The 17,288-nt window shown below is 40.6% G+C and overlaps 1 protein-coding gene across 2 annotated transcripts in view; it reads left to right on the forward strand.

Annotated features, from left to right (window-relative positions):
• LOC126284386 (origin recognition complex subunit 3) overlaps positions 1 to 17,288 on the forward strand; it is a 114,281-nt gene that overhangs the window by 33,523 nt on the left and 63,470 nt on the right. For both annotated transcript variants that reach the window (XM_049983273.1, XM_049983274.1), the window contains exons 6-7: positions 4,206 to 4,365; positions 14,314 to 14,427. In XM_049983273.1, the coding sequence (XP_049839230.1) occupies positions 4,206 to 4,365; positions 14,314 to 14,427 (274 nt within the window). The remainder of the gene's footprint in view (positions 1 to 4,205; positions 4,366 to 14,313; positions 14,428 to 17,288) is intronic.

Below are 17,288 nucleotides of genomic sequence, written 5' to 3' on the forward strand. Positions count from 1 at the left end.
AACATCATGCACGAGTTAATAAGAATGAAAAGCCAAGTGCATTGTACGTAACAGATGTGGACAGTGAAAAATAGACAGCTAAGAGAATGACAGATGTAGAAAACGAAAACAGAGTGAAGAAAAGAGTAGCTGCAGTTCTGTCTCAGCATTTGCTGGGACAGAATAAATTAACATAAATTAAGGCGAGGTGGGTGGCGAGAAGGAATGACATATTGTTGTGCTGTTTCCCACCTGCAGAGTTCTGATAAACTAGTGGGAGAAGAATCCAGATGGCGCATGTGGTGAAACAGGTGCCAAGCTCATGATGGTCATGTTGTAGAGCATGCTCTGCAACAGGATATTGCATGTTGCCAATATACACTCTCTACTTATGCCCTTTCATCCTAATTGATAATTTGGTTGTAGTCAGGCCAATGTAAAGGGCCGAACACTGTTTTATGTAACAGCTGGTATATGACACGTGTTGTACCACAGGTGGCTCTCCCTTTAGTAGTACATGTTTTGCCACTTGCAGTGCTGCTATAGTTGGTGGCATGAGGGTTCATAGGGCAAGTCTTGCCACAGGGTCGCTCGCAGAGGTAAGTGCCATAGGTTAGGGAACTGAGTGCAGGAGGAGCATAGGGTGTGACAAGAATATTGCGGAGATTGGGAGGGTGACAAAAAGCTATTCTAGGTGTGGTGGGCAAAATTTCACACGGGGTATGATTTTAGAAAGTCATGGTCCTGTTGCAGTAGTTGATTAATACATTCCAGACCAGGATAATACTGAGTCACCAGTGGTGTGCTCTGAAGTTGTTTTTTGGAGGGATCACCAGTACAAGGATTGGATGTGATGGCTGAGGAAATTTGCTTTTGAACTAGGCTGGTGGGGTAATTACATGCAGTGAAGCTGAGGTGAGAATGTTTGTGTATTGCTGTAAAGAGTCTGCTTCTAAACAAATATGTTTGCCTCGAATGCTTAGGATGTATGGGAGGTAATGCTTGACATGGAAACGATGGCATCTGTCAAAATGTAAGTACTGTTTGGTAGTAGGTTTAATGTGAACACTGAGGATGAGATCAACTTCCAGGAATAGTGGCATGGAATTCGGAATAGGACCATCTGGAATTTAATTGGGAGAAGTTATTCAGAGATTCCAGGAATTTTAACAGGTCCATATGGTAAAAATGTCATCATTGTATCAAAATGAAACCAGGGGCTAAAGACCTGGATTCCAGAAAAGCCCCCTTTCCTAGCAATCCATGAAAAGGCTGGCTTAGCAAGGAGCCATCCTGGTTATCATGGCCATACCCCTGATCTGTTTGACCGAGCGAGGTGGCACAGTGGCTAGCACACTGGACTCGAATTTGGGAGGACGACGGTTCAATCCTGCGTCCGGCCATCCTGATTTAAGTTTTCCGTGATTTCCCTACATCGCTCCAGGCAAATGCAAGGATGGTTCCCTTGAAGGGGCACAGCAGACTTCCTTCCCCGTCCTTCCCTAATCCGATAAGACAGATGACCTCACTGTCTGGTCTCCTCCCCCAAACAACCCAACCCAACCCTGATCTGTTTGTATGTCTGTCCCTCAAAGATGAAGTAGTTGTTGGTAAGTATAAAGTTGATTAAAGTGACCAGGAAAGATGTCATAGGTTGAGTGTTTGGTGGATACTGACTGAGGAAATGTTCAGCAGCAGACAGACCATGTGCATGGGAGATGTTGGTATAGGTGGAGCTGGCATCAGTGGTGGCAAGCAAGGGGTTTGGTGTGAGTGGAATGGGCACAGATTTATGAATTTGCACAAAACAATTTACAGTTCATTGCACTGCATGGCGTTCTCCTGATTTCCTTTCACCAATTTATTCACAAATTTGACAGCTATTTTCTTTCCGACCCTCCAGTTATATTGTTTACACGTAATTAGTTCAAGTTTTTGTGCTTTTGTTTTTCGGCAAACCACTTTGATCTACTTTTATTGTCATCTCTTGTGTCACTTTAATTGCGAAGCTAATTAGTTTACATTTTCTCCTATGACTTTCACTTTCTGTTTACCCAGTTTTTAAAATTTTTAAAAGGATTAATTCGTTAGGTTGATGTGCTGTCTGAGGTACTTGAAGTAGTCTTTCATAGATGCATTTCCAATGCATCAATCCTCCGACAACCTGCTGTCTTTGTCATCCAAGTTTCTGCTGCGTAGATCTCGATAGGGAAGATTAGAGTTGAGATATGTGTGGACTTAGTCTTGGCAGTGATGACGATGTCCTCCCAGATGCGAGCTCATTTTTCTGTAGAATTTCTTACAGTTGAAATGTGTCTACAGATCTCAGGTTCAATTTCTAGTGTGAATGACAACAGATCTTAAATACCTGATTTATTTAAGCACCCATTCTTTCCACACTCCAAATGGAAAGGAACCCCAGTGCATGGTAAAATGCGTAGTAGGCTCTGCCATGCATTTCAGTGGTTTGTGAAGTGAGCGTATGAATGTAGTGTGTGTGAGAAAATAGCAAACGAGTGAATACTTAAGAATCAGTGGACTGGTATTAGGAATGAACAAACTAAAGACAGAAGTAAAGCTAATCCCATTGTTTTAAATTATTTTCAAAGAACTTTCTGTGGCTTTGTTAATATTTATGTGTACTTAAAATTTGTACAATATTAAAAGGGATATGACTGTACCATTGCCCCCAGTAATGTTTATTTCTCTCTGGCGTGTGGTGGCACCTTTGTAACTACAGTCACTCCCCTTTCCAACTCAAGTCACTATCTTGATGTATCAAAGTACTTATCCTCCCTATTCCCTGCCATGAGACATATGTGCATCTGTTGTCTTCTAATTTCATTTTTTTGTGATTTCCATGTCCTTGAATCTTTCTCCTACAGCTTTTCTCCACCTTACCTAATGGGATGCTTGCTTCCACAGGTTCTCTGTTTCATTATTGTTCTACACACAGTTTCATGTACTTGTCTGTTCAAGCCATGTGATAAACTTTCATATTAATACTCTCTCTATATTCAACAAATTAACTTATTGTAGGTTGTCACATTCCAAAGAATTCTGTATTGTGTACTGCAAATTTGCATGAAATGACCACATTTCTTCCCAGAAATTTGTGCAGATAGATTTTGTTCTGATTAGCACTTCACTCCACATATAAGTACTTAATTAAATTTATTTATTTTTGATATTGACAATAGTCATTTTAAAAAGTTTGAAAGAAAATTTCTTGTCGCCTCGTTATTCAGGGCTTCATAATACACAGTTGCTATGGAGGTACATTGCAGTGTACATAAGTTTTTCATAAGCCATAATTTAGAGCTGTACGAATGCAGGATAATTTCAAAAGAGCATCAAAAAAGAATGCAAAATCAGACCTCATTTCTATTTATATGGATGATATTGAGTGCTAGAATATAGAATAAGATGAAAAATGGCCATTGTTTCTAAACAAGGAAAAAGTGAGCGTGGGTGACTGTGTTTGACCAGCATGTTACAGAGCATGAAGCTACCGATAGTTTATTGGTGATGACAACAGATCATGTGCTACGGGTAATGGGTAAATGATAGGGCCTTGGAAACAAAAACAAACAGTTGAACTAGTCAGGTGATGGAGAAGTGTTAACAGAAATATGGCTTAATGTACCTCACCTTTCGACAACACCAGCTGAAAATGTAGTCCTTAGTGTTCAGTATGGAGATAACTTTAGATATTGGCTGCGTACTTGTGTTGTTATTACGTATCAGCGACTTTGAATTTGTTGCCTTCTGCAAACACCCTGAACTCATTTTTACACCCATTCCACTTTATAGCCATTCCACTTTATAGTGAGCACAATCTTCTGTAATTCTGTGTATTTGGCCATCTCCATTCCACAGAGGACATCTGAGTGCCTCGAAAGAAGATAAACTAGAGAGAACTAATTTTATGGAATAAAATTTAAGATAAAAGCTTGTTGTACACATCAGAAACTTTCTTGGCTAATATATGTATTAAATTATTTTTCAAAACAATGTGTTAGCAAGCACGTGTTCCACATCACCAGGGTTTAGAAACCTGAGTGTTCTTAAAAAAATGGGCTGTATTAATACTGCACCCCTAACCTTGCATTTGAAAATTTCAGTTTTTAAAAAGTGTGTTACCATTGAAGTTTGTGTTGCATTCTTACCGTTCTTAAAATCAATGAAAAAATGCCACCATGTGTTACCTGAAGTTTTGTTTGCAGTGCTTATGTACCACAGTTGCCAATCGTAATCATAGTTGGTGTGGCAACTTCGTCCCTGGCTATCAGCCGTAGCCTGCCGTACAATGTTTCATCCAGAGTTCGAATACAGTTGTTTCAGATAACCTCATCAACAGCCACAGTGAACAATGTAATTGAAAATGTAAGTAGCAATGTTGGAAATGTGTATCTTGTCTAGAATAAGTTAGCAGATGGCATTAATATGTAGTAGTGCCAATAAAAAATTCTTATATAATGTTTACTAGTTAGTAGAGTTAGTGACACACTTGTATGAAGAAGTAAAAAACTACAGGGCTCAGTTGAAATAAGTATTTACCATTAAACACTCATGAAACTTACATTCTTTGACAAATGATGCAGTTACTGTGGTGCATGATTACCAGTGCATGAAGTTTTTGTGTAGTTCAGAACTGCAGACTTCTTGTGCAGAGTAATAGGCAGTATGTACATTTCTCTCTCTCTCTCTCTCTCTCTCTCTCTCTCTCTCTCTCTCTCTCTCTCTCTCTCTCTCTCCTCTCTCTTTCTCTTTCTCTTTCTCTCTGACTCTCATAGAGGTGCCTACTGAACCATCGGGGAGCCAGTGTACCTTTTTAAATATGATACAGAATGTTCTGGCAGGATGTAAACAATCTGAAGGCTAAAGCTAAACAAGTCACCTAATTGTAGAAACACTGATTTGGCAAAAGGCATGTAAGAAAGACTGAAAACAGTTCTAATAGATTCCAAGACTTACCAAGCGGGAAAGCGCCGGCAGACAGGCACATGAACAAAACACACACACAGAATTGCTAGCTTTCGCAATCGATGGTTGCTTCTTCAGGAAGGAGAGGGAAAGACGAAAGGATGTGGGTTTTAAGGGAGAGGGTAAGGAGTCATTCCAATCCCGGGAGCGGAAAGACTTCCCTTGGGGGAAAAAAAGGACAGATGTACACTCGCGCGCGCGCACACACACACACACACACACACACACACACACACACACACACACACACACACACACATATATCCATCCGCACATACACAGACACAAGCAGACATATTTAAAGGCAAAGAGTAAGGGCAGAGATGTCAGTCGAGGCGGAAGTACAGAGGCAAAGAAGTTCTTGAAAGACAGGTGAGGTATGAGCAGCGGCAACTTGAAGTTAGCGGAGGTTGAGGCCTGGCGGATATCGAGAAGAGAGGATATACTGAAGGGCGAGTTCCCATCTCCGGAGTTCAGATAGGTTGGTGTTGGTGGGAAGTATCCAGATAACTCGGACGGTGTAACACTGTGCCAAGATGTGCTGGCCGTGCATCAAGGCATGTTTAGCCACAGGGTGATCCTCATTACCCACAAACACTGTCTGCCTGTGTCCATTCCTGCGAATGGACAGTTTGTTGCTGGTCATTCCCACATAGAAAGCGTCACAGTGCAGGCAGGTCAGTTGGTAAATCACGTGGGGGCTTTCACACGTGGCTCTCCCTTTGATCGTGTACACCTTCCGGGTTACAGGACTGGAGTAGGTGGTGGTGGAAGGGTGCATAGGACAGGTTTTACACCGGGGGCGGTTGCAAGGGTAGGAGCCAGAGGGTAGGGAAGGTGGTTTGGGGATTTCATAGGGATGAACCAAGAGGTTACGAAGGTTAGGTGGACGGCGGAAAGACACTCTTGGTGGAGTGGGGAGGATTTCATGAAGGATTGATCTCATTTCGGGGCAGGATTTTAGGAAGTCGTATCCCTGCTGGAGAGCCACATTCAAGGTCTGATCCAGTCCCGGGAAGTATTCTGTCACAAGTGGGGCACTTTTGGGGTTCTTCTGTGAGAGGTTCTGGGTTTTTAATATATTTTTCCCATGTGGAAGTTTCTTTCTATTTTATTTACATCATCATATATATATATATATATATATATATATATATATATATATATATATACCGGGTGATAAAAAAGTCAGTATAAATTTGAAAACTAAATAAATCACGGAATAATGTAGATAGAGACGTAAAAATTGAGACACATGCTTGGAATGACATGGGGCTTTATTATTTCTTTTTTTTAAAAAAAAAGTCTGATGGAGGGTGCTGGACAGCACATAACTGCTACCGTGACGGGTGAGAGGTACGCCAATATGTTACAGAATCGCATCATCCCCAGCCTGGCTGATAAACACCTGCTGGAATGTACGATGTTTATGCAGGATGGCGCTACACCCCATATTGCTAGGCGCGTGAAAGATCTCTTGCGCACGTCATTTGGTGATCATCGTGTGCTCAGCCGCCACTTTCATCATGCTTGGCCTCCCAGGTCCCAGACCTCAGTCAGTGCGATTATTGGCTTTGGGGTTACCCAAAGTCACAAATTTATCGTGATCGACCGACATCTCAAGGGATGCTGAAAGACAACATCAGACACCAATGCCTCACCATAACTCCGGACATGCTTTACGGTGCTGTTCACAACATTATTTCTCAACTATAGCTATTGCTGAGGAATGATGGTGGACATATTGAGCATTTCCTGTAAAGGACATCATCTTTGCTTTGTCTTACTTTGTTATGCTAATTCCATACACACTGTAAAATAACAATAATAACAATAATAATAATAAAATAAAAAAATCACACGCACACACACACACACACACACACACACACACACACACACACACACACACACTCTCTCTCTCTCTCTCTCTCTCTCTCTCTCTCTCTCTCTCTCTCTTTTTGAGCTACAATGTGCCGACACAATACACAGTGCGGGACTGCAATTCTGCTGGTAGTCTGGTGTTGAGAAGTTGTGTTGGGTGGAATGCATGAGTGGAGACAGGAGGCAGGGAGAGGGAGACAGTGTTAGGGAAGGGTGACTGACAGCCCAGAGGAAGGCAGCAGGTGCACGGGATGGGAGTAAGACTCACTGGCACTGGTCAGTTCATGCCACATAAAGGATGACAATGTGCAGAGTGGGCTGGGAGGAGGCGAGAGAGCACAGGAAGGGGAGAATGTAAAGAGCATCATGTGGGTGCAGGATTGGTGAAGTTAACAGTGTTGGGGCAAGCGGGTGTGGGGCAGGCTGTTAGTGGAGATTGGGGCCACTGGTATTATAGGCTCAAAGGATGTGTTGCAAGAACTCTTATCTGCATAGCTCAGGAAAAGTGCTATTGTGGGTAAGGATCTAGGTGGCACAGCTTGTGAAGCAGCCACTGAAATTGAGCACATTGTGCTTGGTAGAGTCTTTTGCCACTGGATGTCAGCTCTGTTCTCGCCCACAGTTGACAGTGGCCATTTAGTCAGATGGGCAGTTGGTTGGTGCTCATGCCAGCATAAAATGCTGTGCAGAAACTGCAGTAGAGGTAGCATAGGGTGTATCCGTGCTGTTTTCAGAGGTGGCCCTGCCTCTGGTGGGGTTGTGCTTGGTAAGTGAATTGGGCAGGTCGCACACCGGGGTCTACCGTAGGAGTGTGACACCTACAGTGAGCAGTTGGGAGTGAGTGTGGCAAAGGGATAGAACTGAGCATTGCGTAGATTGGATGGATGACATATTATCACTTTCGGAGGGTTGGGAGGATTGTGGGTTGGATGATCTTCATTTCCATGAACGACTGTAGAATGTCGAAGTTCTGCTAACAGATATGTTACAGTTGTTTCAGGCTGGGATGATACTGATTGCTCCATTGCAGCTGCTTCTTGGGGGTGGTGAGTGAGCTTAGGAGTGTGTGAGGATATGGTGTGGAAAATCTGTGTGTGTATTAGATTTGGGGTGGAGGAGGGGGAGGGGGGGGGGGGAGGGTTAGTGATTGTGTGTAAACCCTTTATTGGGATCTTCATCATCGTAATGGGAAAGGGAATTCTCATCACAGCAGATGTGCTATTCACTGACTGGTCACCAGACTGTCATATTTGGGAAGGCAAGGTGGTTTTTGTGTGTGTGTGTGTGTGTGTGTGTGTGTGTGTGTGTGTGTGTGTGTGTGTGTGTGTGTGTGTGTCATCAGTCTACTGACTGGTTTGATGCGGCCCGCCACGAATTCCTTTCCTGTGCTAACCTCTTCATCTCAGAGTAGCACTTGCAACCTACATCCTCAATTATTAGCTTGACGTATTCCAATCTCTGTCTTCCTCTACAGTTTTTGCCCTCTACAGCTCCCTCTAGTACCATGGAAGTCATTCCCTCATGTCTTAGTAGATGTCCTATCATCCAGTCCCTTCTCCTTATCAGTGTTTTCCACATATTCCTTTCCTCTCCAATTCTGCGTAGAACCTCCTCATTCCTTACCTTATCAGTCCACCTAATTTTCAACATTCGTCTATAGCACCACATCTCAAATGCTTCGATTCTCTTCTGTTCCGGTTTTCCCACAGTCCATGTTTCTTTCTCAAATTAAGGCCGGTATTTGATACTAGTAGACTTCTCTTGGCCAGAAATGCCTTTTTTGCCATAGCGAGTCTGCTTTTGATGTCCTCCTTGCTCCGTCCGTCATTGGTTATTTTACTACCTAGGTAGCAGAATTCCTTAACTTCATTGACTTCGTGACCAGCAATCCTGATGTTAAGTTTCTCGCTGTTATCATTTCTACTACTTCTCATTACCTTCGTCTTTCTCCGATTTACTCTCAAACCATACTGTGTACTCATTCGACTGTTCATTCCGTTCAGCAGATCATTTAATTCTTCTTTACTTTCACTCAGGATAGCAATGTCATCAGCGAATCGTATCATTGATATCCTTTCACCTTGTATTTTAATGCCACTCCTGAACCTTTCTTTTATTTCCATCGTTGCTTCCTCGATGTACAGATTGAAGAGTAGGGGCGAAAGGCTACAGCCTTGTCTTACACCCTTCTTAATACGAGCACTTCGTTCTTGATCGTCCACTCTTATTATTCCCTGTACATATTGTATATGACCCGTCTCTCCCTATAGCTTACCCCTACTTTTTTCAGAATCTCGAACAGCTTGCACCATGTTATATTGTTGAACGCTTTTTCCAGGTGGACAAATCCTATGAACATGTCTTGATTTTTCTTTAGCCTTGCTTCCATTATTAGCTGTAACGTCAGAATTGCCTCTCTCGTGCCTTTACTTTTCCTAAAGCCAAACTGATCGTCACCTAGCGTTTTATCAATTTTCTTTCCTATTCTTCTGTATATTATTCTTGTAAGCAGGTTCTATGCATGAGCTGTTAAACTGATTGTGCGATAATTCTTACACTTCTGAGCTCTTGCCGTCTTCGGAATTGTGTGGATGATGCTTTTCCGAAAGTCAGATGGTATGTCGCCAGACTCATATATTCTACACACCAACGTGAATAGTCGTTTTGTTGCCTCTTCCCCTAATGATTTTAGAAATTCTGATGGAATGTTATCTATCCCTTCTGCCTTATTTGACCGTAAGTCCTCCAAAGCTCTTTTAAATTCAGATTCTAATACTGGATCCCCAATCTCTTCCAAATCGACTCCTGTTTCTTTTTCTATCACATCAGACAAATCTTCACCCTCATAGAGCCTTTCAGTGTATTCTTTCCACCTATCTGCTCTCTCCTCTGCATTTAACAGTGGAATTCCCGTTGCACTCTTAATGTTACCACCGTTGGTTTTAATGTCACCAAAGGTTGTTTTGACTTTCCTGTATGCTGAGTCTGTCCTTTCGACAATCATATCTTTTTCGATGTCTTCACATTTTTCCTGCAGCCATTTCGTTTTAGCTTCCCTGCACTTCCTATTTATTTCATTCCTCAGCGACTTGTATTTCTGTATTCCTGATGTTCCCGGAACATGTTTGTACTTCCTCCTTTCATCAATCAACTGAAGTATTTCTTCTGTTACCCATGGTTTCTTCGCAGCTACCTTCTTTGTACCTATGTTTTCCTTCCCAACTTCTGTGATGGCCCTTTTTAGAGATGTCCATTCCTCTTCAACTGTGCTGCCTACTGCGCTATTCCTTATTGCTGTATCTATAGAGTTAGAGAACTTCAAACGTATCTCGTCATTCCTTAGAACTTCCGTATCCCACTTCTTAGCATATTGATTCTTCCTGACTAATGTCTTGAACTTTAGCCTGCTCTTCATCACTACTATATTGTGATCTGAGTCTATATCTGCTCCTGTGTTGCCTTACAATCCAGTATCTGATTTCGGAATCTCTGTCTGACCATGATGTAATCTAATTGAAATCTTCCCGTATCTCCCGGCCTTTTCTAAGTATACCTCCTCCTCTTGTGATTCTTGAATAGGGTATTCACTATTACTAGCTGAAACTTGTAACAGAACTCAATTAGTCTTTCTCCTCTTTCATTCCTTGTCCCAAGCCCATATTCTCCTATAACCTTTTCTTCTACTCCTTCCCCTACAACTGCATTCCAGTCGCCCATGACTATTAGATTTTCGTCCCCCTTTACATACTGCATTACCCTTTCAATATCCTCATACACTTTCTCTATCTGGTCATCTTCAGCTTGCGACGTCGGCATGTATACCTGAACTATCGTTGTCGGTGTTGGTCTGCTGTCGATTCTGATTAGAACAACCCGGTCACTGAACTGTTCACAGTAACACACCCTCTGCCCTACCTTCCTATTCATAACGATTCCTACACCTGTTATACCATTTTCTGCTGCTGTTGATATTACCCGATACTCATCTGACCAGAAATCCTTGTCTTCCTTCCACTTCACTTCACTGACCCCTACTATATCTAGATTGAGCCTTTGCATTTCCCTTTTCAGATTTTCTAGTTTCCCTACCACATTCAAGCTTCTGACATTCCATGCCCCGACTCGTAGAACATTATCCTTTCGTTGATTAGTCAATCTTTTTCTCATGGTAACCTCCCCCTTGGCAGTCCCCTCCCGGAGATCCGAATGGGGGACTATTCCGGAATCTTTGGCCAATGGAGAGATCATAGTGACACTTCTTCAACTACAGGCCACATGTCCTGTGGATACACATTACGTGTCTTTAATGCAGTGGTTTCCATTGCCTTCTACATCCTCATGTCGTTGATCATTGCTGATTCTTCCGCCTTTAGGGGCAATTTCCCACCCCTAGGACAAGAGAGTGCCCTGAACCTCTATCCGCTCCTTCGCCCTCTTTGACAAGGCCGTTGGCAGAATGAGGCTGACTTCTTATGCCGGAAGTCTTCGGCTGCCAATGCTGATTGATGGTTAGTGGGCTTAATATCAACAGAAGTATAGTGTCATCAGAGATGTGTAGGTCGAAATCCAGGAAGGTGGCACATCAGCTGAAGAGGACCAAGTGAAGCAAGTGGGGAAAACATCTTGTGGCTGTGGAGAAAAGGTGATAGGGTGTCTTGGAACTGGGTCTAAATCATGAAGATATCATCAGTGGCCATGAACCAGAAAAGGGATCTGAAGTTTTGGGAGACAAGGAAAATTTACTTATATAACCCATAAAAAGGCGGGCATAAGAGGGTATTATGTGGATGTCTGCGGTCTCACTGCAGATTTTTTTGTATTTCTCAAAGGAGAAATTCTATATATGTGGACATAATTAGTTGGTTGTGTAAGAAATGAGATTGTGGGTTTGAAGTTGGATGGACATTGAGAGAGATGATGTTTAATAGCAGCAAGATCATAGACATGGAGCTGTTCGTGTATAGAGATATCAACAATGATGAGAAGGGATCCAGGTGGTAATGGGGTGGGGATGATGACAGTTAGTGAAGGAAGTGGTTCATATCTTTAGATATGAAAACTTAGGCAAGGTGCAATTGGTTGGAGTTGTCAGTCGACAAGGGCAGAGGTTTGTTCAGTGTGAGGACTGTGATCAGCAACTGTAGACCACCCAGGATTGTTGTGTTTATGAAAGCACATAGAAGGTAGGTGTGTAGGGATCATTTTGAGGAGGAAGATTGATTCGAGGTAAAGGTTTTTGGTATGGGCCTGGTGATCGGAGGCTATACTGGACGTTTTGTAGATGGAAGTGTCAGACATTTAGTGAATGCGTTCTATCAGGTAAGCACTGTGATTCATCACAACAGTGTTGTTACCTTTGTCTGCAAGAGGAGGATTAAATTGGGGTCTACCTGGAGGTTGCAGATAGCTGTTCTTTCTTTTGTTGAGATGGTATTCTTGGAAGGGACTTCAGGAAAGATCAACACATCTACTAATTTTAAGTGAGTTGTTACCTTTCCTTCTAAAGTATTTACAACGTAACAATTTGGACATTAAATCACTGCTTTAGGTAACAACTGATGTGATTACTTACATTGAATAGGGAAGAGATAGTGTGATCATTGGACTAAAGAGTTGGGATTTAACTGCAACAAATACAGTTTTCCTTTTAAGTGCTCAGTGAACAAACTTGCAGACATAATACAATCTTACAAAGGGTATTGTTCCTACAAAAAGTGTGTGAAATACAAACATCTGTTAAATTACACTAGAATTTATATTGATATTAATTCCATCTCCCATTAAATTGCCCATTTCTTTACTCAAACAATGTATATGTAAGCTACAGAACATCTTCATTTTATAAAAAAAAAAAGGAGAAACTAGGAAAACACACAATTGTGGAAACTGGGAACAGTGCTGTAGAACAAGTGATTAAATTTCTGAATATGACATCAACTGTACAGTAATTTAGGAAAAAGTAAAAGAAAGCCATTAAGTTGTCACGCTGACAAAGCTTAAAAATTTTCTGATAAAAAACGTATTCAGAAAAATCTTTGACACTTTCAGTCAAGTTAGTCACTGTTAGTGGCAAGTTGAAAGACTCACAAAATAAACTAGAATTCCAGCTGCTTTCACAGTAACTTCATTTTATGACCATGTATTTAAAGCTGAGAGACATTATGCCCAAAGCTAATAAGTGCATTAAAAAACCACCTTGCATCATTGTGGACAAGTACAAGATATACTGGAGAACTGAGTTTGAGATGTTGATGGTATTTTACTGTGTGTTGTGTTCTTCCATTAGTGACTTGAGGACATTCATGAAGCATGTGATTCCCTTGCATTACAGTACAGTATGTGGAGCAGCTTCTTGTGCTGTGATTCAGGCCATCCAGTATGGCATGCAGTAATGTATCCCTTTCTTAAACATGTCTCCTCTGGAGCTCAACAGTGGCCGGTGGTGCCAGTATTTGGGCTCCAGTTCATTTACATAGAGCATCCTATGCATTTTATTTGAATTTGTCTGTTAGTATGTCAGCTCTTTTAGACACAGTGTGCCCACATCTTGCAGTTGCTTGTGCTCTGGGCTAATGTTTTGTGGTTGGATGTTACTGGCTGTGATATGGAACTCTGTTCCCAATGTACAATGAAAATAATACACATATTGTTGGAGAATATTGCTTCAATAGTTTATTATGTGAACATTATAGTTTGTGGTATAAACTGTTGAACTACTAGGGCTGTTAAATTTGTTACCTTTTTGACTTTCAATTATCATGTAATAGATTTATATCCACATACAGACATGCAAGCTGTATTGTTTGTCAGGATGTCGGACATCATAGTTTTTTGTGTAATAACACATCTTTTGATATGTGTGTTATAAGAGTATTACAACTGAAACTAGTTTCAGAATGAAGTATTGTTAAGGTATCAGCAATTTTTTCAGCAGTGAAGACTCCTTCCTTTTCTTTACAGCTCATGAGGTTTATGTTGTGTAACTATGGTATTTTGATGCATTAATTAGTCATGGGAGATTCTGTAACCATTTTGAAAACAAATCAACATTTTCTGCTTTCTTACTTCATGCTTCATAATGAATGTCATTCATGGGCTTTTTCACATCCAAAAAATAGATTTGCATCAAACTGTACAATGTATAGTCTAGCTGTATGCTCTGACAAACAGTTGCCTTCTGTTTTGACACTGTGTAGAAAGTTATTATATTATAGACAAAAATGGATGGAGGTCAAAATGATTCTACTCTCCTCTTTTCAGAATAATAAAATTTCAATATATTTTGGAACATTATGTAGTGTTTTAATTTGACCTAATTACTTTTTGTTGTGAAGAATTATTGTTTTGTATCATGATGGAAGGAATTGAGAGAGAGAGAGAGAGAGAGAGAGAGAGAGAGAGAGAGAATGTGGGTGAGTTTTGTGTTCTTTTTGCTGATGTAAGGTGATTATTTCTGCTCTTTAGGTGCTGTTTTCTGAAGACATATTGTTCCGTTTGGGAAGTAAAGCATTCAGATTCCTTATGGACATATTTCTCTTTCACGACTTTTCCGTACAAGGATTTATACAGGCATACAAGGTAAAAGACTTTAAATTTTTTTCTTGAGTGTTCAGTAACAAATATCAGGGGACTGGATGTAGAAAAAACTATTCTTGGCTTAAAATGACATAGTTATGGGAACATGAAAATTTCAGTTAAATGATAACATGACAAGCTCGCTGTGGTTTTTTTTTTTTTTTTTTTCCCTCCTAAAGGCAGAACTGCATTGTTTTAAATGAAATATTATAATAATTTTACTTTTTTCCATATCTTTGCTAAAAAAATCATGAGTTTTAGTATTGGCTTTGCTTTGCTCTATGTGGCAACTGCTTGCCCTCATGATGTGTGTCAAAAGATGGTGATTGATTTCAAAATACCCAACAGTTGGACTAAATATGAAACTGTTAATGCTGGAAAATTACTTGTCAGCACCAGTAGTTTTGTGTCAGCATATTTAATTTAGAAAATTTAATTTAGAAAATAAATAAACTAAACCAGAGGTAGAAACTGACTGGGCAGAGACCACTCAGGATGATGATGTCATCAGGAAAAAAAAAAACTCCTTGGCATATGCCAGGTCTTGGAATTTTACATCCCATAAACAGGTCAGTAAATTAGAAAATATAGTAAGAGTAATGGATAGGTTAAAATTATATTGGGAATTGGTGATGTGTTTTGGCGGGAAGAAGAAATCAAATCAGATGAGTAGAAAGTTATCAACACACACTCAAATATACAGGAGTAATGAACAAAAACAGAAATGGAAGTAAAGTACAAAGAGAGTGTCACCAGTGCATCATTGTAACCATGATAGATGCAAAGCCAACATCCACCACCTTGGTACCAGTTCATATACCTACTAGCTCAGCAGATAAAGAGATTGAAAGATAGAAGTAAAAGGATGACAAGGAAGAATAGTAGAACAACACAGATTAAGGGAGAAGAATGAAAGGGGAAGCCACCGTGTAGAATTTTTCACCAAGCACACTTCAATCAGTTTAATATTTGGTTTGAGAATTATGAAAGAAGATTGTACATGTGGAAAAGACCTGGAGGCACCAAGAGGTTTCAGAGAAATTATGTAATGGTAACATAGTTTTTAAGACCAGTTTTTAAACTGCAATTCATTACCAAGGACATATGTGAACTGTTACCATTATAGATTGGTTACAAACTGCAGGTTAAAACTGAGAGATAGCAGAGAGTTAGTAAATTCAGGGGATGACAACTGAATAAACTGCAACAGCCAGAGATTGTTCAGTCTTGTAAAGGGTATTAGCCATCAGTTGATGGGAACAGGAAAAAAGTACATAGAAGACAGAGGTAGCTTTGGGAGATGTGAATGCGGTGGAAAATCAAATATGTAAAAGACAAGAATCAGTAGAAATCCCTGGGATAATACATGAGATAGTGAATTTAATTGATGAAATGGAAAAAAATAAATAAAAATACAGCAAAAGGAACAGATGAAATTTAATACGGATGTCCAAAAAATGGGATGGAAAGAAAATGAAAATGGCCAGACAAGAATGGCTAGAAAAGAAATCCAAAGCTGTAGAAGCATGCTAGACTATGGGGAAGGTGGAAGCTGCCAATAGGACAGTTTCAAAGACCTTTGCAGAAAAGAAAAGCAGCTGTATCTACAAATCTGATGGTAAGCCAATACTAAGCAAAGAAGGAATGGTTGAAAGCTGGAAACACTATAAAAAGTCGTACAACAGAAATGAACCTGTGAAAATTGAGTTCCTCACCTATAAAACTTCCAAATAACTTACGGGAATGCAGACAGGTGCAAAATGAGACAATGCGACACATGCAAAAAGACTACATGCGCAGTAAGCAAGTAGCCCCAACAGGCAACCAAAGATGACCCACCAGAAGTTATCGGCAGTGAGTACTAATTACCATCGCATGAGCTAATTTAGTCTCAGCTGCTTCCTTAATAACAGCATGGCACAGCTCTTTTTTAAAAAAAAAAAAAAAAAAAATCAGGCTTCTAACTGACCCACCATGAATTCCTCTCCTGTGCCAACCTCTTCATCTCAGAGTAGCACTTGCAACCTATGTCCTCAGTTATTTGTTGGATGTATTCCAAGCTCTGTCTTCCTCCACAGTTTTTGCTCTCTACAGCTCCTTCTTGTACTGTGTAAGTCATTCCCTGATGTTTCAACAGATGTCCTATTATCTTGTCCCTTCTCCAAGTCAGTGTTTCCCCCATATTTCTTTCCTCCCTGATTCTACAGAGAACCACCTCATACCTTACCTTATCAGTCCACCTAATTTTCAACATTTGCCTGTATCACTACATCTCCAATGTTTCTTCTGTTCCGGTATTGCCACAGCCCTTACTTCACTCTCATATAATGTTGCGCTCCAAACATACGTTCTCAGAAATTTCTTCCCCAAATTAAGGTCTATGTTTAATGCTAGCAGACTTCCCTTGGTCAGGAATGCCCTTTTTGCCATTGCTAATCTGCTTTTGATGTACTCTTTGCTCCGTCTTTCATTCGTCTACTTTGTGATAGTCAATCCTGAGGTTAAGTTTCTTGCTGTTCTCATTCCTGCTACTACTCATTACTTTTGTCTTTCAATGTACTCTCTATCCATATTCTGCACTCATTAGAGTGTTCATCCCATTCAGCAGATCATGTAATGTTCTTCATTTTCTCTCAGGACAGCAGTGTCATAAGTGAATCGTGTTGTTGATATCCTTTCACCTTGAATTTTAATCACTCCTGAATGTTTCTTTTAATTCCATCATTGCTTCTTTGATGTACAGGTTGAACAGTGGGGGTGAAAGACCATATCTCTAACTTACACCCTTTTTAATCCGAGCACTTCATTCTGGGTCATCCACTCTTATTTCCTCTTGGCTCTTGTACATATTGTGTATTACCCGT

The sequence above is a fragment of the Schistocerca gregaria genome, chromosome 8 (genome assembly GCF_023897955.1).
Source record: "Schistocerca gregaria isolate iqSchGreg1 chromosome 8, iqSchGreg1.2, whole genome shotgun sequence".
NCBI classification, from domain to species: domain Eukaryota; kingdom Metazoa; phylum Arthropoda; class Insecta; order Orthoptera; family Acrididae; genus Schistocerca; species Schistocerca gregaria.